General features: G+C 34.9%; 1 protein-coding gene across 5 annotated transcripts in view; it reads right to left on the bottom strand.

Annotated features, from left to right (window-relative positions):
* Positions 1-21,645, bottom strand: part of LOC123307283 (NADPH oxidase 5) — a 126,387-nt gene that overhangs the window by 81,611 nt on the left and 23,131 nt on the right. Inside the window, exon 1 of one of the 5 annotated variants that reach the window (XM_044889525.1) lies at positions 7,638-8,135. The exons of the other annotated variants lie outside the window; for them this stretch is intronic. Coding sequence (XP_044745460.1) covers positions 7,638-7,958 — 321 coding nt within the window. The 5' untranslated portion in view covers positions 7,959-8,135. Of the gene's footprint in view, positions 1-7,637; positions 8,136-21,645 lie in introns of those variants that run through there. 5 annotated transcript variants of the gene reach the window in all.

Raw genomic sequence — 21,645 nt, 5'->3', positions numbered from 1 at the left:
TTTTCTTCGCTTAATTAAAACGTCCAACTTATTAAAATTATTTATTTACACTTAATACACTTATAACTCACAACTTAACTATGTCACAACTATTTATTTCCACTCATATTTATTTGCACTAGTCGCTTGCACTGTGAACTATATCTGTACTTGTACTTACTTACCTACTCCTCCGCTGGGCTTATATAGGCGCCGAAAACATTCAGGTACCATCGCGGTTGTTCTAGAAGCTCGCAAACGCTCTGGTTCTCGAAAGGTCCGACCGCAAGGGCCGGACTGGTTACAATATTCCCCTCTTAATTGGATACATTTACTACAGCGAACCTGCAACGTCTCTAGACCTTTTAAAAAAAATGTTTCTTCTTGCTCTGCAAACCAGACTTCCACAGCGATCATGATTACTCTATGGCAATCCCAAAAAACTGAAGCAAGAAGTTTTCCAGCAGATTTTTGGACACGAAACTTCTTAGGACTTGGAGAACTAAAGTGTCGCCATTCCTTCGATTGTTGCTTTGTTTCTGGATCGTAGAAATGTACCCAAGTCTAACAATTTGGTTTGAGAAGTCTACATCGTTTTCAAATCGAGCACAGATCGAACGCGATGCTTCAACCCTTGCACGTTTCTGGTCAACATTCAAACATTTGGGGATCCATTTTGCCGCAATTTTTCTCATGTCCAAATTGACGTGAATTATATGATGAACGCGTTCGTATGAAATATTCAGTGCTTCAGATATCCGTTTCAGCCCAATTCGACGGTCTGATAAAATCATGTCATGAACTGCATCAATATTTTCGGGGACTGACACAGGCTTTCCCGATCGGTCATCATCTTCAATGGAAAATTTACCTCTTTTGAAGCTTTCAGTCCAATTTTTCACGGTCGCATATGAAGGACATTGATCACAAAGGGTATTAAGTATATCTCCGTAAACAGTATCAAAATATCTAAACTTCCTGCTTTGGTGTAGCAGTATATTTTATTAAAATTTTAGGTATTTTCATACAAAAAATACAACTCTTTCTCTTCTTTGACTTGTCTTTCTGCATTAGATTTGTGATGTGTTCGAACAAAATCGCACAAAGGGTATTATTTCAGTAATCCGCACCTGACCCACTTATTTTGATTCGAAAATACAATTGACTGACAAGTCTCTGCGATCAGAATGATCTACACCTTCGCTTTGATACTGGAGCAGACACATGAATAGGATCAGTTGTCGGATTGAAAGGTAGTATTTTCCTATTGAGATGTTTCGCCACAGCATGCCATCAATCTCGAAATATAATTCAAATGAATAGAGTTCCACCTGTGAAATCAAACTCGTTCATTATGTGTAAATATTGACCATTCAGTGTTGAAAAATGAGAGTCAGAAATGTATTGGATCATTAAGGTTGTGTCAGTAAATCATGTCTGATATTTGGAGGTTTGAAAAATCTAGTTAAGTCGACATCTCATCGATCATAGATTAAAGTGGTCCCTCTACAATAAGAATAGAAATTATATTATTCTCTTCAGGACAAAGGTTGAGTGTTCAGTTATCTGCTGAAATTGCTCTTGCGAAATTATATGGAGAACAATGTTACTCATTCTTATTTTCTGGCATTTTCAGTTTAACATATATTGTCTTTGACTCGTGCAATTATTCTAACTGTAGATTCTTGAGGTCAAAAGAAACACTTTTTTCTATATCATTCTTTTCCGATTGGGACCTGATCAAAAGATATAGGCTCTTTCAAGTTTTCAGCTGTGCCACGCATGGAAAAACAAAATTACCTTCAGAATAACTAGCTAAATATGTGGCACTACACATATGTGGATTGTATTCAGCCAAAGTACCCAATTTTTTAAATTTCACAGATTCTGTTCAATTTTTTAACATCAAATATCTCGAAAATATGAAGTATACTTTTATTTTACAAAACATTCAAATATTCATTAGATAGCGTCCAACTTAGTTTCAAGTGTTGGGTTCTTTGAATTTTTGGTATTTTTATGGCACGTTATGGTCATAATGAGAACACTGGAAGACTTGGGTGATATCTTGTGTTCGAAAAAGATTCATCAAATAAGTGGAGAACTATATTCCGAAATTAATTTCATTCGATAAAAACGTTTGTGAGATAGAACTAGAAATTAGATTTTGTATGGTTTTTCAACAACCTGTATCTTTTAAACCGAGCCGATTGGGTAACAATGGTTAAGAAAAAAAGTGATTCTTTTAACCTCAAAAATCTACTGTTAAAATATTCATACGAGTAAAAGACTCACCCTGTATAGCATATAGTGTTTATACATTTTTCTGTTATGTCAACTTTCAAAATATGAGGATCTGGAGCAAATCAGAAAACTTCCCATGTTTCCAAGTGCAATGACTCAAATGCCCCTTCTGGCACTCAAATTATTCATTCGCTTCACTGCAATAGATCATATATAATTATGCTCCAACAGTTTCAAAATATATTCCGACGGCATTGTAGGTGCTAAATTGTCGTAATCGTATTTGAATAACAATAGCGGACCACTTCGATTTGAAGTATCATGCTTACAGGTAGACCGCGCCTTTGTCGAAATGGATCAGAATATGAATAACTAGATATACCGAGAGATATCGAATTCCGGAGGCAACAGATGAAGAAAGCCTTCGGACAGATAATGGACGTATTGGAGCATAATGTCTGATTGGATCTAGCTAGTTTGAGGGTCAATGGAACTGCTTAGGGAACACCTGTTTCTTCGAATGTCTCATTATCAGATAATCGTTAAATTTCTACTTAAATTGTAGATATTCTGCGAGGATATTTCCGATTCCAGATATCTAGGATGTCAAAAGCAAGGAGTATCAGATTCTAAATGAAATTGAACTGCCCTGAAACAGTTGAGCACCTGGTCCAGATGGAATCTATGCTTGCTTCTCAGAAATTTAAAGAATTTGATGGTAACACAAATCATCAAGTCCTCTGGACAACTCTGAATTGAAGAGTTGCAGAACAGCTTCCCTTACATCAGCCTTCGTTCTTTCTGGTGTTGTATTTTCTATCTCACCGAGTATTTCAGGATTTATGTTGAAATCATCTCAGCAGAAATATTCAGCATATATTGAGTAGAGAGGTGCCCTTAGGTTCGCTCCAATTTTCTTATGATTATAGGTGCAGTAAAAACCTGACTCATTGTCAGTATAATCGCCCAAAACAACAGTAGCTACAACCTATTTCCTTCCAGATAACCGATACCGTTTCGGAGATGGTCCACAAATTGTATACATTCCAATACATACCGCAATCCTGCTCCCCAATAGGATGTAAGTATATATTCCAAGAAGTTAAACCATTGTCGGTGAAAGCTGAGACGTAAGGTATTTTCGAGTTGATTTTCAATTTCAGCGATACAATCCGTAACCATTTTCGACAAAGGAATTATCCTAAATGAGCTTTGATCATATGCAATTTACCTCGAAATATCTGTGTTTAGTGATCCGCTTTACTGAGAGATTTCCTAAAGGATACCGCTTTTTATGACACTTAATATCGGTTGTTGAAGAGGATTTCTTCTGTTACGTCGCGTCGTGACAGGAGATCTTGAAAATTTCAGAGTACTCAGTTAATAATTTAACTCAGATGGGGATCTACTAATGATTTACCCCGTTTGTTTGTACAGGGTGAGTGATTTGTGACACGTTATTCGAATGAAATTGAAAATATCATTTCATTTTTTATGAATGACTTTGTGTATTCTGAAAGCTTTCAGTAAACACTAAACCAAAGAAGATTTTCTACTCATTTGGCATTTCTTTCATTTGAATATATTATCATTTTCAAACATGATAATTACTCGTCATGTTTTATTCATCAAGCAATGTTGTGGGAATGATATAATCGGGTGTAGGTAATAAAGGATATGAATGTAAATTTTTTAACTATAACTCTAAAGCGTTCGATTCATGTTAATTCATACAGTTTATTCGAAGTTTATAGCATAATTTTGACAGTGTGTTATATGTACATCCTCCTTCATCAGGTTCTTTGAATATGTCATCAATATATTAGAAATTCTTGCTTTGCGAACACTAAGTAAAGTATCCAAAATGAAAAATTTTTTTCAGAATACTAGAAAAGGAGTTTTTTGCTTTGACTTGGTTGAATATTGTATTGCGGGTGTATGACATAAAAGAGTAGATATAACTCTCATCAAGATTAAATCTCGGAGATAGAAAAACACTTGACTTTATATGGACAGAATATTGTACTAATAAATATAATATGAGGATTATGAGTACTGTAAATAAATCATCATATGTTCAAGCTTCACTAAATAACTTCATTATTGATCTTTCGCTTACTTTTTCCTAGAAACAACAACATTTTGATCAAATTCTGTCTGTAATTCAGGAATTTCCAGCTAGAAATGATGTCAAACCAATGGGGGTACTCATTGATGAAAAATCCGTTGTTAACTTGTCAAATTCAATTATTTTCGTTATCAGCAATTATTTGGAATTGCCTCGTACCTCGTTTACATGTAAATACTAATAACTCCACCCTCTTATGAAAATCTTTCATAGGATTGTAATGTAATTCAAGTCTTGGGTGTAAAGTTACTCGCATACTTCTTTCTTCACCACAGGGGACTTGAAATGTCGGTAGCTAGTCCAGATACAAGTGTTAAGATAAAGAAGCTCGATTCATATATGTGGAATGGCATGTGATGAATAAAAGATTGTTCACAATCATATACTGATGATATCGGGCAATATCGTATAATAAATATGATATGAACATCTCTATCTTTATACCCGGTGTCTATAGACACATAAACATGTTCAGCAAAGGAAACAGATTGATAGAAGATAAAGAAATCCATTGAGTTCACTGAAATTTCACAGCAGGATGTTGTCACTCAAGCAGAAAGGTATTTCTGAAATTATAATGTGTCGAGAAGAATGTGTTTTTATGTGCTTGCCATAAATGTCGAATCTTATGGTGGATTGTAATGGTGCTCAACGGAAAAAACTTCAGTCTTCAATATGATTTTAAAAAATTTCATAGCAGACTATGTGTGGAGAATCGATTAAGTGGAGTAATAAATAAAAAGTTATGAGATTCCAGAAGTATAGAATGCTTTATTTGGTGATAGAATTCTTTTCTTCATTTTTCAGGGCAATACAGATTTCACCATACAGGTGAAATGGAATTCTAAAGGATACTTTAGTGCAGTCATTTGGGTGTTATAAAAAACCTTCACATATGAGCTCCTCTTTATACAATTAGTAAAAAGAACTGAATAAAACTACTTTTATCTTCTTCTGTATTTACCATTTCGTAGGTATATATACTGCAATGTTCATTTCAAAGTACTCAACCTTTTTTCATCTCAATTAGAAAAACTCCATGCCAACCTCCCCAATTACAACTCTAATCACCTGTTTTAACTTCTACAAAATGCTAAAGACCGAAGATATGAATTCTACTCACTCTGTATGAAAAAAGTTTCTGAAATTCATAACTCACCATATGTATCATGCGAGATATTCATATATTCAAATTACATTGTTCTAAAATAACGGTCCTCAATAAATCTGTTCGTCATGTCAGTCCATATTGACAAGGTTGTTGAGTGTATTTGGGTTACTACAACACCTGTATCTAATAGTTTGGCACTTGAATATGGAATAGAATAGAGTCAGTCAAAATAGCGCTTTGTTGACTCTCTCCATATTAGCTAAACGATTTGAAAAAATAGGATTATGGTGAATGTAATGTGGCAAAATACAATTTTCCTGGAATCAGTCGATTTTTTTCTCTATTAAACCGTAACGTAAACCACAAAATGATGAAAATACCGCTTAGCTACTGTTTATTGCTAAATATTTTCATATTGCTAAATATTTTCATATTGCTAAAGGTCTGCTATTTTCGTTGGACTCATTGATGAAAAATGTACCAAGATAATTTATGTATCTTGCTAAGTCTGTCGTGGGTGTTGAAACTAAGTATTTAACAATAGCGTACAAAATATTTATGACTGTATCGAAACTTGAAACAATATTTTCAATGTGTTATAAGTTAATTATATTTGGTTGCATATGGGTGACTGGGAAAAACAATGGTGTGAATTATCTGGTCTTTAAAAGACCATGGAAGCTCTCATATTTGTACTGTATTCATTAAACCTATTGAGTTCACAATATGATGTAAAGAGTGAGCAAAATTCGAAGAGCTTGAATAGCAGCTCTGTAACCATAAAAGCTAGGGAGAAATAGATGGCAGATTTTCGATTTTTCAATTTTTAAAAGATGTGCAGAGGCCAAAACCATATCCCTCTTCATTTGTTTTCAAGTAATGAGTGAAAACTCATTCATCAGTTCTTCAAATTGGTGTCCTCATCTAGTAGAGTTTGAGTTATATATAAAAACAAATGTAAGAAGACAGATTCCATTTTTCATGTAGAATTCAGTGGAGCAATCAAAGATTTTTTTAGTCCATCACTATTCGAGAAAAGCTAGGATTATATGACTGAATAGGTGGACAGAAAGAAAAACTTTGAATACGTCACTGAATTCTGCATTTAAAAGTGACTTTAGAATGTTTCATTTGATCTTCGACATAACTAAAATACATATAGGAGTACCGATTTGAAGAGCCGGAAAATGAAAAATGCGAACAAGAAGAAAAAGTAACAAGTAACAATAGTGAATAGAAAGATGTGGTTTTGGCCAGCACAGATCTAAGGGAATTGAGGAAAAAAAAACCTTTGGATATTCAGTCATATAATTCTAGCTTTTTTCGAATAGTGATGGACTAAAAAAATCTTTGATTGCTCCACTGAATTCTACATGAAAAATGGAATCTGTCTTCTTACATTTGTTTTTCTATATGACTCAAACTCTACGAGATAATGCCACCAATTTGAAGAGCTGATAAATGAGTTTTCACTCATTACTTGAAAACAAATGAAGAGGAATATGGTTTTGGCCTCTGCACATCTTTTAAAAATTGAAAAATCGAAAATCTATTTTCCCCTAGCTTTTATGATTACAGAGCTGCCATTCAAGCTCTTCGAATTTTGCTCACTATTTACATCATATTGTGAACTCAATAGGTTTAATGAATATAGTACAAATATTCCTTATCCCTGCGCTAATAGACCTGCCATTCAATACTATCGAATTTTGCCCACCCTGTACATCACCATATCTGATCAACGATTGCAGAGAAAAATACTATTTCATCACATAGTATTCAATTCTGAAACGCAATAAAGAGCTACAGAGATCATTCCTGAATTATAAGAACGTGAATAGAATGATCAGTATTTTATAATATTCACAAATAGAGAAGAAATGAGATCGCCTTTGCCATACTGTTTCCAAATATTTAAACTCACTTTCATTTTCGAAACACAACCAGACAAGCGAGTTTATAATCTATGTCGAATTATGATTGAACCGATCAAATGTTAGTCAGTCAAAAATAGATGTTATAAACAGTCAATCCCGATGAACCTATTTTCAAAATTGTTTTTAGAGCATGGTCAATATCTTTTCCAGATTTCAAAGCAAAATTTTCTTTATGCTTGAAGACAAACTTGAGTTTAAAATCGAATGAAAAAATCCCTGGAGATGATTCCAATCTCACCTTATTCATAAACAACCTCTTAAAAGTATCCCTTGTGTATCTCTGTTCCTGTGACACAAATTCGGCGCATTTTTTCAGTTGAGCCACGTGCAACCTTTCCCTCAAATTCTCCTCCTCCATGCTCGACATCGGTGTTTTCCCCAACGGAACACTCTTCACCACCACTGGATTCTCCGGAGTTATCTTAGGCGCGAAGATTTTCCCACTCGACACTGTATCCACATTTTCCGACGACAGTTTTTCGTCAGCATTTTCACGATTTTCCGTTTCGCTATCATCGATCGGGGTCGAGCATTCGACTATGAGATTGTCTAACGACATATTTGAATATTCATAAGAGCATTACTCGATAAAAAAGATTAAGACGGTCCTTATTTACGGTTGGGTATTTTCCGGAGGAAATTAAAGTAAAATCGAAAGTGACAGGGCGAGATACGCGTGCGTCCCGAACGGTATCTTTATGACTTTAGAAACTAAGACGGATCCACTTGAAGATTAGTTCTTCTACACTTCATCACCGGTGAACTGGCATCAAGATTCAGTCTTCTTAGCAGTTGGTCCACTGTGGCCACTCACTTGCTTTATGGGGTGGGATTGTGACACAACGTTTTACTAAATCGAAACGTTTTCATTACTCACGAAGACTATCGAGATGAAGGTTCCGCGGATAGAACAGGTGGATTTTCGTCTTCCCCATGTTGGAAGTTTTCGATGTGCGAGAAATTTTATTCCATTAAATTCGGGTGATTCTAAGATACTCAGTACTCCTTGATGAAGTGATAATTATAACAAGATGTTTGGCCATCAATGTTAACTTGCAGTGTACAATGTGAATAACAGAATTACCTGCGGAAAACTTATTTTCACAAAAAAATCTGGAGCATGATATTCCGTGAGAATTATAAATTATCGATAAACGGCTCATTAAAATTAAATGAGAATATCACATATCCAAAAATTCCCTAGAAGAAAGGAATACCAATTCTCTAAAGAGTCGATGAAAGAGGAGAGCTTATTGAGGGAAGAAACTAATCTTCAGAAAATAGTCTTTCAATTTTAAATTATAACATCAATAAAGGCAAGTTCAGAAACATATTTTTCCTGGAATATTCTTAAATCCTCGATAAATATTCCGAACTGTATATGACCCTCGAAATTCAAGAATGAACTGATGAATAATATACGGGGTGAGTCTTTAACTCGTACAAATATTTCAACAGTAGATTCTTTAGGTCAAAAGAAACACTCTTTTTCTATACCATTTTTTCCCACTCGGCCCTGATGAAAATATATAGCCATTTTAAGTTGTCACCCCTGGCGAAACAAAATTCCCTTTAGAATAATAAGCTGAATCTATAACACTAGGTACACATCTGTGGATCTTAAACAGAGTTTAAGTCAGCCAAAGTACCCAATTTTCCGAATATCACAGATTTTATTTTTGAACATCAAATTACTGGAAAACGGCGTATCATACGAGAAAATATGAAAAATACATTTATTTAACAAAACATTCAAATTCTCATTAAAAGACGTCGTACTCAGTTTGGTTCTTATGGTCATAATGAGAAAACTGGAAAACGTGGGTGATATCTGGTGTTCGAAAAAGATTCATCAAAAAAATAAAAACCTTTATTTCGAAATTCATATCATTCGATAAAACAGTTTTTGAGATAGAACTAAAAATAATATTTTTTTATGGTTTTTCAACAGCCTTTATCTTTCAAACCGAGCCGATACAGAAAAAATGGTAATAGAAAAAAGTATTTCTTCCTTCTGACCTCAGGAATCTACTGTTGAAATATTTGTACGAGTCAAAGACTCATCCTGTATAATACAGAATGAAAGTATCGCCAGAATACACTGCTGAAAAAGTGGATAACCGGAAAGATCACGCCTAAAGGCAATAGATATACAGGGTGTCTGTTAACAAATGCAAAGGACATAGGAAGATGATTCCTCGATGAAAATGATCAGGGGAAATATAAATAAATTTTTTTCGAAATCGACCTCCCTTCCAAGATACAGCCTTTGGGAGGCGATGACGAGTTGACAGATTTTAATTTTTTTACGGGTTTTAAAAAACATTGAGTCATTAAACGATACATAATATGAAGCACTAAGTAGATGTTTCTCACATAATTTTTTTAGATCTCATAACTTTACTATTAGGGGTTGAGAGTTGGTGCATGTATTTTAGCGGGAGGAAGTCATTTTATGGAATACTTATACGATGAAATGGAATGAACAGTGATCAGAACTGCATGTAACTTTTTATTTAAGCCGAGAAAAGTAACGACTGTATGGAACTTTTGCAAGATACTTTTTTTTCTCCAGAATCGAATGGGAAACTATAAGAGTATTTTATTTTTCGAAAATCCATCCCACGAAAACATTTTTGAAGAAAAATCATAAGGGGTTGTAATTTTCAACCCCTAATAATAAGGTTATGAGATCTAAAAAAAATGTGTGAGTAACATCTATTTAGTGCTTCATATTATATATAGTTTCATGACTCAGTGTTTTTCAGACACCGTAAAAAAAATCAAAAACTGTCAACTCGTCGTCGCCTTCCAAAGGCTGTATCTTAGAAGGGTGGTCGATTTCGAAAAAAAATTATAGGATCTACCCCTGCTTATTTTCATCGAAGAATCATCTCCCTATGTCCTTCGCATTTGTTTACAGACATCCTGTATATATAGTGGATAACTTAGGTACATGTAATCATAAATAAAGGGAAATAAGAAACTATTAGGCGTAAGGTCAACTTGGTCAGAATTGAAGCTTTTTTTCGCTGAAAAACTCGGCATTCTCTCAGCTTTCTTCATATTATTTGATTAAATGGTGTTCTAATAAAATAGGAAACGAAATTCTCCATCATGTTTCATGCAAATCGATAGAAATCGATCTCGAATTAAAATCTCAGTTTTCTCCGTTTCCTGTTCTCAACACATCCTCAAGCATTTTCGAATAAATCAACCTCTCACATGGAACACATGGATGGTCACTCTCGGCCAACCGATGTTCAATATGAATCGGAAGGTATTCATCAGTGGGGATTAGCGATTAATTCTGAAAGGTACTCAAATGCTGGAGTTGGTTTTGGAGAAGCGATATTAATCATGTCCATCAGACAAAGTACCCAGTTCATTTTTCATCCAGTCGATTTACTTTCGGTGAACTGGTCTCCGAAGCTGACTGAAGAGATATTCGTGATGGATATCTGGGAAAATTTCAAAATCGCCTTCGCATGAAGATAGAATTTATGCACATTACGAGATGTGGAAGTCTCATTTCCACATTTGAGAGGAATATATGTTCTTTGAGAACATAAAACCGCTGTTTAGTAGGCTATAACCATGGCACATTATGAAAACAAAATGGTAGTACATCACCATTTTAACTCTAAACCAAACTAAATTTTGAGTTGGTCTAATAAAAAACATTTTATAGCGAATATCATATATTTTCCAGGAAAACTGAATCATTTGCTTCCAATGGCTGCCACTTATCTATTAAATCTTCAAATGTTTTTAATACAGAGGAGCAAACAGATCATTTTGGGGGTCATTTTTGAAATGAAAAAATATTGGGATTTTCGAAATAAATTTTTTTTGCTAGCTGGAAACAAATTTTTTCGTTTTTCCATTTTTCATTTTCGAGTTGACTTCGAAGAGCTCTCTGGAGTGCAATTCTCTATTGAATCATCAACTGTTTGGTTTTCTAGAACATTTCAAACAACTTCTATGCACTCCATATCCTAGGATAGTAATAGGATACCATGATTTTTAGACAGAGGAGCAAATAGGTCATTTTAGGGGGGTCTAACTCCTTGCTCATTTTTTACCCAAAAAACGAGATTTTCGAAATCGAGTTTTTATGCTAATGTGAAGAAAGCCTTGTCAATTCTGATTATAGAATCGAAAATCTCAATCAGATCGGACGGATATAACAGAAGATAAGGAGATTGAAATTTGCAATTTTTGAAAAATGCCATTTAACGATGAAAATAAAAACGAAGGGAGATAAGCCTTCGGAATTGCTCGAAATAGATTCAGCGTGTTCGAAAACCTATACTTCCATACCAAAATCTCAAATATCTGGCACTGTTTCGGAGAAAATAATTTTTTTTGTTTTTCCACTTTTCAGTTTCGAGTTGACTTCGAACAGCTCTCTAGAGTGCAATTCTCTATTGAATCATCAACTGTTTGGTTTTCTAGAATCTTCAAAACGAATATCATGCGCTCCATATCCCAGAACAGTCGTAGAACTTCCTGATTTTTAGACAGAGTAGCAAAAAGGTGATTTTAGGGGGGTCTAACCCCTTGCTCATTTTTGACCAAAAAAATCGAGATTTTCGAAATCGAGTTTTTGTGCTAGGGTGGAAGCCTAGGCAACGCTGATAATATAACCGGAAATCCCAATTGTATCAGACGAATATAACAGAAGATATCGCAGATTGAAAAATTGCAATTTTTGAAAAATGCCATTTTCAAGATGAAAATCTAAACGAAGGGAGATAGGCTTTCGAAATTGCTCGCAATGGATTCAGCGTATTCGAAAACCTATATTTCCATACCAAAATCTCAAATATCTAGCACTGTTTTGGTGAAAATAATTTTTTTTGTTTTTCCACTTTTCATTTTCGAGTTGATTTCGAACAGCTCCCGAGAGTGCAATTTTCTATTGAATCATCAACTGTTTGGTTTTCTAGAATCTTCAAAACGAATATTATGCGCTCCATATCCTAGAACAGTAGTAGAACTTCCTGATTTTTAGACAGAGTAGCAAAAAGGTGATTTTAGGGGGGTCTAACCCCTTGCTCATTTTTGACCAAAAAAATCGAGATTTTCGAAATCGAGTTTTTGTGCTAGGGTGGAAGCCTAGGCAACGCTGATAATATAACCGGAAATCCCAATTGTATCAGACGAATATAACAGGAGATATCGCAGATTGAAAAATTGCAATTTTTGAAAAATGGCATTTTCAAGATGAAAATCTAAACGAAGGGAGATAGGCTTTCGAAATTGCTCGCAATGGATTCAGCGTATTCAAAAACCTATATTTCCATACCAAAATCTCAAATATCTGGCACTGTTTCGGAGAAAATAATTTTTTTTGTTTTTCCACTTTTCATTTTCGAGATGACTTCGAACAGCTCTCTAGAGTGCAATTCTCTATTGAATCATCAACTGTTTGGTTTTCTAGAATCTTCGAAACAAATTTTATGCGCTCCATATCCTAGAATAGTAGTAGAACATCCTGATTTTTAGACAGAGTAGCAAAAAGGTGATTTTAGGGGGGTCTAACCCTTGCTCATTTTTGACCAAAAAAATCGAGATTTTCGAAATCGAGTTTTTGTGCTAGGGTGGAAGCCTAGGCAACGCTGATAATATAACCGGAAATCCCAATTGTATCAGACGAATATAACAGGAGATATCGCAGATTGAAAAATTGCAATTTTTGAAAAATGCCATTTTCAAGATGAAAATCTAAACAAAAGGAGATAGGCTTTCGAAATTGCTCGCAATGGATTCAGCGTATTCGAAAACCTATATTTCCATACCAAAATCTCAAATATCTGGCACTGTTTCGGAGAAAATAATTTTTTTTTTTTTCCACTTTTCATTTTCGAGTTGATTTCGAACAGCTCCCGAGAGTGCAATTCTCTATTGAATCATCAACTGTTTGGTTTTCTAGAATCTTCAAAACAAATATTATGCGCTCCATATCCTAGAACAGTAGTAGAACTTCCTGATTTTTAGACAGAGTAGCAAAGAGGTGATTTTAGGGGGGTCTAACCCCTTGCTCATTTTTGACCAAAAAAATCGAGATTTTCGAAATCGAGTTTTTGTGCTAGGGTGGAAGCCTAGGCAACGCTGATTATATAACTGGAAATCCCAATTGTATCAGACGAATATAACAGGAGATATCGCAGATTGAAAAATTGCAATTTTTGAAAAATGCCATTTTCAAGATGAAAATCTAAACGAAGGGAGATAGGCTTTCGAAATTGCTCGCAATGGATTCAGCGTATTCGAAAACCTATATTTCCATACCAAAATCTCAAATATCTGGCACTGTTTCGGAGAAAATAATTTTTTTTGTTTTTCCACTTTTCATTTTCGAGTTGACTTCGAACAGCTCCCTAGAGTGCAATTCTCTATTGAATCATCAACTGTTTGGTTTTCTAGAATCTTCAAAACAAATTTTATGCGCTCCATATCCTAGAACAGTAGTAGAACATCCTGATTTTTAGACAGAGTAGCAAAAAGGTGATTTTAGGGGGGTCTAACCCCTTGCTCATTTTTGACCAAAAAAATCGAGATTTTCGAAATCGAGTTTTTGTGCTAGGGTGGAAGCCTAGGCAACGCTGATTATATAACTGGAAATCCCAATTGTATCAGACGAATATAACAGGAGATATCGCAGATTGAAAAATTGCAATTTTTGAAAAATGCCATTTTCAAGATGAAAATCTAAACGAAGGGAGATAGGCTTTCGAAATTGCTTGCAATGGATTCAGCGTGCTCGAAAACCTATATTTCCATACCAAAATCTCAAATATCTGGCACTGTTTCGGAGAAAATAATTTTTTTTGTTTTTCCACTTTTCATTTTCGAGTTAACTTCGAACAGCTCTCTAGAGTGCAATTCTCTATTGAATCATCAACTGTTTGGTTTTCTAGAATCTTCAAAACAAATTTTATGCGCTTCATATCCTAGAACAGTAGTAGAACATCCTGATTTTTAGACAGAGTAGCAAAAAGGTGATTTTAGGGGGGTCTAACCCCTTGCTCATTTTTGACCAAAAAAATCGAGATTTTCGAAATCGAGTTTTTGTGCTAGGGTGGAAGCCTAGGCAACGCTGATAATATAACCGGAGATCCCAATTGTATCAGACGAATATAACAGGAGTTATCGCAGATTGAAAAATTGCAATTTTTGAAAAATGCCATTTTCAAGATGTAAATCTAAACGAAGGGAGATAGGCTTTCGAAATTGCTCGCAATGGATTCAGCGTATTCGAAAACCTATATTTCCATACCAAAATCTCAAATATCTGGCACTGTTTCGGAGGAAATAATTTTTTTTGTTTTTCCACATTTCATTTTCGAGTTGACTTCGAACAGCTCTCTAGAGTGCAATTCTCTATTGAATCATCAACTGTTTGGTTTTCTAGAATCTTCGAAACAAATATTATGCGCTCCATATCCTAGAACAGTAGTAAAACTTTCTGATTTTTAGACAGAGTAGCAAAAAGGTGATTTTAGGGGGGTCTAACCCCTTGCTCATTTTTGACCAAAAAAATCGAGATTTTCGAAATCGAGTTTTTGTGCTAGGGTGGAAGCCTAGGCAACGCTGATTATATAACTGGAAATCCCAATTGTATCAGACGAATATAACAGGAGATATCGCAGATTGAAAAATTGCAATTTTTGAAAAATGCCATTTTCAAGATGAAAATCTAAACGAAGGGAGATAGGCTTTCGAAATTGCTTGCAATGGATTCAGCGTGCTCGAAAACCTATATTTCCATACCAAAATCTCAAATATCTGGCACTGTTTCGGAGAAAATAATTTTTTTTGTTTTTCCACTTTTCATTTTCGAGTTAACTTCGAACAGCTCTCTAGAGTGCAATTCTCTATTGAATCATCAACTGTTTGGTTTTCTAGAATCTTCAAAACAAATTTTATGCGCTTCATATCCTAGAACAGTAGTAGAACATCCTGATTTTTAGACAGAGTAGCAAAAAGGTGATTTTAGGGGGGTCTAACCCCTTGCTCATTTTTGACCAAAAAAATCGAGATTTTCGAAATCGAGTTTTTGTGCTAGGGTGGAAGCCTAGGCAACGCTGATAATATAACCGGAGATCCCAATTGTATCAGACGAATATAACAGGAGTTATCGCAGATTGAAAAATTGCAATTTTTGAAAAATGCCATTTTCAAAATTAAAATATAAACGAAGGGAGATAGGCTTTCGAAATTGCTCGCAATGGATTCAGCGTATTCCAAAACCTATATTTCCATACCAAAATCTCAAATATATGGCACTGTTTCGGAGAAAATAATTTTTTTTGTTTTTCCACTTTTCATTTTCGAGTTGATTTCGAACAGCTCCCGAGAGTGCAATTTTCTATTGAATCATCAACTGTTTGGTTTTCTAGAATCTTCAAAACGAATATTATGCGCTCCATATCCTAGAGCAGTAGTAGAACTTCCTGATTTTTAGACAGAGTAGCAAAAAGGTGATTTTAGGGGGGTCTAACCCCTTGCTCATTTTTGACCAAAAAAATCGAGATTTTCGGAATCGAGTTTTTGTGCTAGGGTGGAAGCCTAGGCAACGCTGATAATATAACCGGAAATCCCAATTGTATCAGACGAATATAACAGGAGATATCGCAGATTAAAAAATTGCAATTTTTGAAAAATGGCATTTTCAAGATGAAAATCTAAACGAAGGGAGATAGGCTTTCGAAATTGCTCGCAATGGATTCAGCGTATTCAAAAACCTATATTTCCATACCAAAATCTCAAATATCTGGCACTGTTTCGGAGAAAATAATTTTTTTTGTTTTTCCACTTTTCATTTTCGAGATGACTTCGAACAGCTCTCTAGAGTGCAATTCTCTATTGAATCATCAACTGTTTGGTTTTCTAGAATCTTCGAAACAAATTTTATGCGCTCCATATCCTAGAATAGTAGTAGAACATCCTGATTTTTAGACAGAGTAGCAAAAAGGTGATTTTAGGGGGGTCTAACCCTTGCTCATTTTTGACCAAAAAAATCGAGATTTTCGAAATCGAGTTTTTGTGCTAGGGTGGAAGCCTAGGCAACGCTGATAATATAACCGGAAATCCCAATTGTATCAGACGAATATAACAGGAGATATCGCAGATTGAAAAATTGCAATTTTTGAAAAATGCCATTTTCAAGATGAAAATCTAAACAAAAGGAGATAGGCTTTCGAAATTGCTCGCAATGGATTCAGCGTATTCGAAAACCTATATTTCCATACCAAAATCTCAAATATCTGGCACTGTTTCGGAGAAAATATTTTTTTTTGTTTTTCCACTTTTCATTTTCGAGTTGATTTCGAACAGCTCCCGAGAGTGCAATTCTCTATTGAATCATCAACTGTTTGGTTTTCTAGAATCTTCAAAACAAATATTATGCGCTCCATATCCTAGAACAGCAGTAGAACTTCCTGATTTTTAGACAGAGTAGCAAAGAGGTGATTTTAGGGGGGTCTAACCCCTTGCTCATTTTTGACCAAAAAAATCGAGATTTTCGAAATCGAGTTTTTGTGCTAGGGTAGAAGCCTAGGCAACGCTGATTATATAACTGGAAATCCCAATTGTATCAGACGAATATAACAGGAGATATCGCAGATTGAAAAATTGCAATTTTTGAAAAATGCCATTTTCGAAATGAAAATCTAAACGAAGGGAAATAGGCTTTCGAAATTGCTCGCAATGGATTCAGCGTATTCGAAAACCTATATTTCCATACCAAAATCTCAAATATCTGGCACTGTTTCGGAGAAAATAATTTTTTTTGTTTTTCCACTTTTCATTTTCGAGTTGACTTCGAACAGCTCCCTAGAGTGCAATTCTCTATTGAATCATCAACTGTTTGGTTTTCTAGAATCTTCAGAACAAATTTTATGCGCTCCATATCCTAGAACAGTAGTAGAACTTTCTAATTTTTAGACAGAGTAGCAAAAAGGTGATTTTAGGGGGCTCTAACCCCTTGCTCATTTTTGACCAAAAAAATCGAGATTTTCGAAATCGAGTTTTTGTGCTAGGGTGGAAGCTTAGGCAACGCTGATTATATAACTGGAAATCCCAATTGTATCAGAAGAATATAACAGGAGATATCGCAGATTGAAAATTGCAATTTTTGAAAAATGCCATTTTCAAGATGAAAATCTAAACGAAGGGAGATAGGCTTTCGAAATTGCTTGCAATGGATTCAGCGTGATCGAAAACCTATATTTCCATACCAAAATCTCAAATATCTGGCACTGTTTCGGAGAAAATAATTTTTTTTGTTTTTCTACTTTTCATTTTCGAGTTGACTTCGAACAGCTCTCTAGAGTGCAATTCTCTATTGAATCATCAACTGTTTGGTTTTCTAGAATCTTCAAAACAAATTTTATGCGCTTCATATCCTAGAACAGTAGTAGAACATCCTGATTTTTAGACAGAGTAGCAAAAAGGTGATTTTAGGGGGGTCTAACCCCTTGCTCATTTTTGACCAAAAAAATCGAGATTTTCGAAATCGAGTTTTTTTGCTAGGGTGGAAGCCTAGGCAACGCTGATTATATAACTGGAAATCCCAATTGTATCAGACGAATATAACAGGAGATATCGCAGATTGAAAAATTGCAATTTTTGAAAAATGCCATTTTCAAGATGAAAATCTAAACGAAGGGAGATAGGCTTTCGAAATTGCTCGCAATGCATTCAGCGTATTCGAAAACCTATATTTCCATACCAAAATCTCAAATATCTGGCACTGTTTCGGAGAAAATAATTTTTTTTGTTTTTCCACTTTTCATTTTCGAGTTGACTTCGAACAGCTCCCTAGAGTGCAATTCTCTATTGAATCATCAACTGTTTGGTTTTCTAGAATCTTCAGAACAAATTTTATGCGCTCCATATCCTAGAACAGTAGTAGAACTTTCTAATTTTTAGACAGAGTAGCAAAAAGGTGATTTTAGGGGGCTCTAACCCCTTGCTCATTTTTGACCAAAAAAATCGAGATTTTCGAAATCGAGTTTTTGTGCTAGGGTGGGAGCTTAGGCAACGGTGATTATATAACTGGAAATCCCAATTGTATCAGAAGAATATAACAGGAGATATCGCAGATTGAAAAATTGCAATTTTTGAAAAATGCCATTTTCAAGATGAAAATCTAAACGAAGGGAGATAGGCTTTCGAAATTGCTTGCAATGGATTCAGCGTGATCGAAAACCTATATTTCCATACCAAAATCTCAAATATCTGGCACTGTTTCGGAGAAAATAATTTTTTTTGTTTTTCTACTTTTCATTTTCGAGTTGACTTCGAACAGCTCTCTAGAGTGCAATTCTTTATTGAATCATCAACTGTTTGGTTTTCTAGAATCTTCAAAACAAATATTATGCGCTCCATATCCTAGAACAGTAGTAGAACTTCCTGATTTTTAGACAGAGTAGCAAAAAGGTGATTTTAGGGGGGTCTAACCCCTTGCTCGTTTTTGACCAAAAAAATCGAGATTTTCGAAATCGAGTTTTTGTGCTAGGGTGGAAGCCTAGGCAACGCTGATAATATAACCGGAAATCCCAATTGTATCAGACGAATATAACAGGAAATATCGCAGATTGAAAAATTGCAATTTTTGAAAAATGCCATTTTCAAGATGTAAATCTAAACGAAGGGTGATAGGCTTTCGAAATTGCTCGCAATGGATTCAGCGTATTCGAAAACCTATATTTCCATACCAAAATCTCAAATATCTGGCACTGTTTCGGAGGAAATAATTTTTTTTGTTTTTCCACTTTTCATTTTCGAGTTGACTTCGAACAGCTCTCTAGAGTGCAATTCTCTATTGAATCATCAACTGTTTGGTTTTCTAGAATCTTCAAAACAAATATTATGCGCTCCATATCCTAGAACAGTAGTAGAACTTTCTGATTTTTAGACAGAGTAGCAAAAAGGTGATTTTAGGGGGGTCTAACCCCTTGCTCATTTTTGACCAAAAAAATCGAGATTTTCGAAATCGAGTTTTTGTGCTAGGGTGGAAGCCTAGGCAACGCTGATTATATAACTGGAAATCCCAATTGTATCAGACGAATATAACAGGAGATATCGCAGATTGAAAAATTGCAATTTTTGAAAAATGCCATTTTCAAGATGAAAATCTAAACGAAGGGAGATAGGCTTTCGAAATTGCTTGCAATGGATTCAGCGTGTTCGAAAACCTATATTTCCATACCAAAATCTCAAATATCTGGCACTGTTTCGGAGAAAATAATTTTTTTTGTTTTTCCACTTTTCATTTTCGAGTTAACTTCGAACAGCTCTCTAGAGTGCAATTCTCTATTGAATCATCAACTGTTTGGTTTTCTAGAATCTTCAAAACAAATTTTATGCGCTTCATATCCTAGAACAGTAGTAGAACATCCTGATTTTTAGACAGAGTAGCAAAAATGTGATTTTAGGGGGGTCTAACCCCTTGCTCATTTTTGACCAAAAAAATCGAGATTTTCGAAATCGAGTTTTTGTGCTAGGGTGGAAGCCTAGGCAACGCTGATAATATAACCGGAAATCCCAATTGTATCAGACGAATATAACAGGAGTTATCGCAGATTGAAAAATTGCAATTTTTGAAAAATGCCATTTTCAAAATGAAAATATAAACGAAGGGAGATAGGCTTTCGAAATTGCTCGCAATGGATTCAGCGTATTCCAAAACCTATATTTCCATACCAAAATCTCAAATATATGGCACTGTTTCGGAGAAAATAATTTTTTTTGTTTTTCCACTTTTCATTTTCGAGTTGACTTCGAACAGCTCTCTAGAGTGCAATTCTCTATTGAATCATCAACTGTTTGGTTTTCTAGAATCTTCAAAACAAATATTATGCGCTCCATATCCTAGAACAGTAGTAGAACTTTCTGATTTTTAGACAGAGTAGCAAAAAGGTGATTTTAGGGGGGTCTAACCCCTTGCTCATTTTTGACCAAAAAAATCGAGATTTTCGAAATCGAGTTTTTGTGCTAGGGTGGAAGCCTAGGCAACGCTGATTATATAACTGGAAATCCCAATTGTATCAGACGAATATAACAGGAGATATCGCAGATTGAAAAATTGCAATTTTTGAAAAATGCCATTTTCAAGATGAAAATCTATACGAAGGGAGATAGGCTTTCGAAATTACTTGCAATGGATTCAGCGTGTTCGAAAACCTATATTTCCATACCAAAATCTCAAATATCTGGCACTGTTTCGGAGAAAATAATTTTTTTTGTTTTTCCACTTTTCATTTTCGAGTTGATTTCGAACAGCTTCCGAGAGTGCAATTCTCTATTGAATCATCAACTGTTTGGTTTTCTAGAATCTTCAAAACAAATATTATGCGCTCCATATCCTAGAACAGTAGTAGAACTTCCTGATTTTTAGACAGAGTAGCAAAAAGGTGATTTTAGGGGGGTCTAACCCCTTGCTCATTTTTGACCAAAAAAATCGAGATTTTCGAAATCGAGTTTTTGTGCTAGGGTGGAAGCCTAGGCAACGCTGATAATATAACCGGAAATCCCAATTGTATCACACGAATATAACAGGAGATATCGCAGATTGAAAAATTGCAATTTTTGAAAAATGCCATTTTCAAGATGAAAATCTAAACGAAGGGAGATAGGCTTTCGAAATTGCTCGCAATGGATTCAGCGTATTCGAAAACCTATATTTCCATACCAAAATCTCAAATATCTGGCACTGTTTCGGAGAAAATAATTTTTTTTTGTTTTTCCACTTTTCATTTTCGAGTTGATTTCGAACAGCTTCCGAGAGTGCAATTCTCTATTGAATCATCAACTGTTTGGTTTTCTAGAATCTTCAAAACAAATATTATGCGCTCCATATCCTAGAACAGTAGTAGAACTTCCTGATTTTTAGACAGAGTAGCAAAAAGGTGATTTTAGGGGGGTCTAACCCCTTGCTCGTTTTTGACCAAAAAAATCGAGATTTTCGAAAACGAGTTTTTGTGCTAGGGTGGAAGCCTAGGCAACGCTGATAATATAACCGGAAATCCCAATTGTATCAGACGAATATAACAGGAAATATCGCAGATTGAAAAATTGCAATTTTTGAAAAATGCCATTTTCAAGATGTAAATCTAAACGAAGGGTGATAGGCTTTCGAAATTGCTCGCAATGGATTCAGCGTATTCGAAAACCTATATTTCCATACCAAAATCTCAAATATCTGGCACTGTTTCGGAGGAAATAATTTTTTT

The sequence above is a fragment of the Coccinella septempunctata genome, chromosome 2, assembly GCF_907165205.1.
Source record: "Coccinella septempunctata chromosome 2, icCocSept1.1, whole genome shotgun sequence".
NCBI classification, from domain to species: domain Eukaryota; kingdom Metazoa; phylum Arthropoda; class Insecta; order Coleoptera; family Coccinellidae; genus Coccinella; species Coccinella septempunctata.
This window is presented reverse-complemented; position numbering and strand designations above follow the sequence as displayed.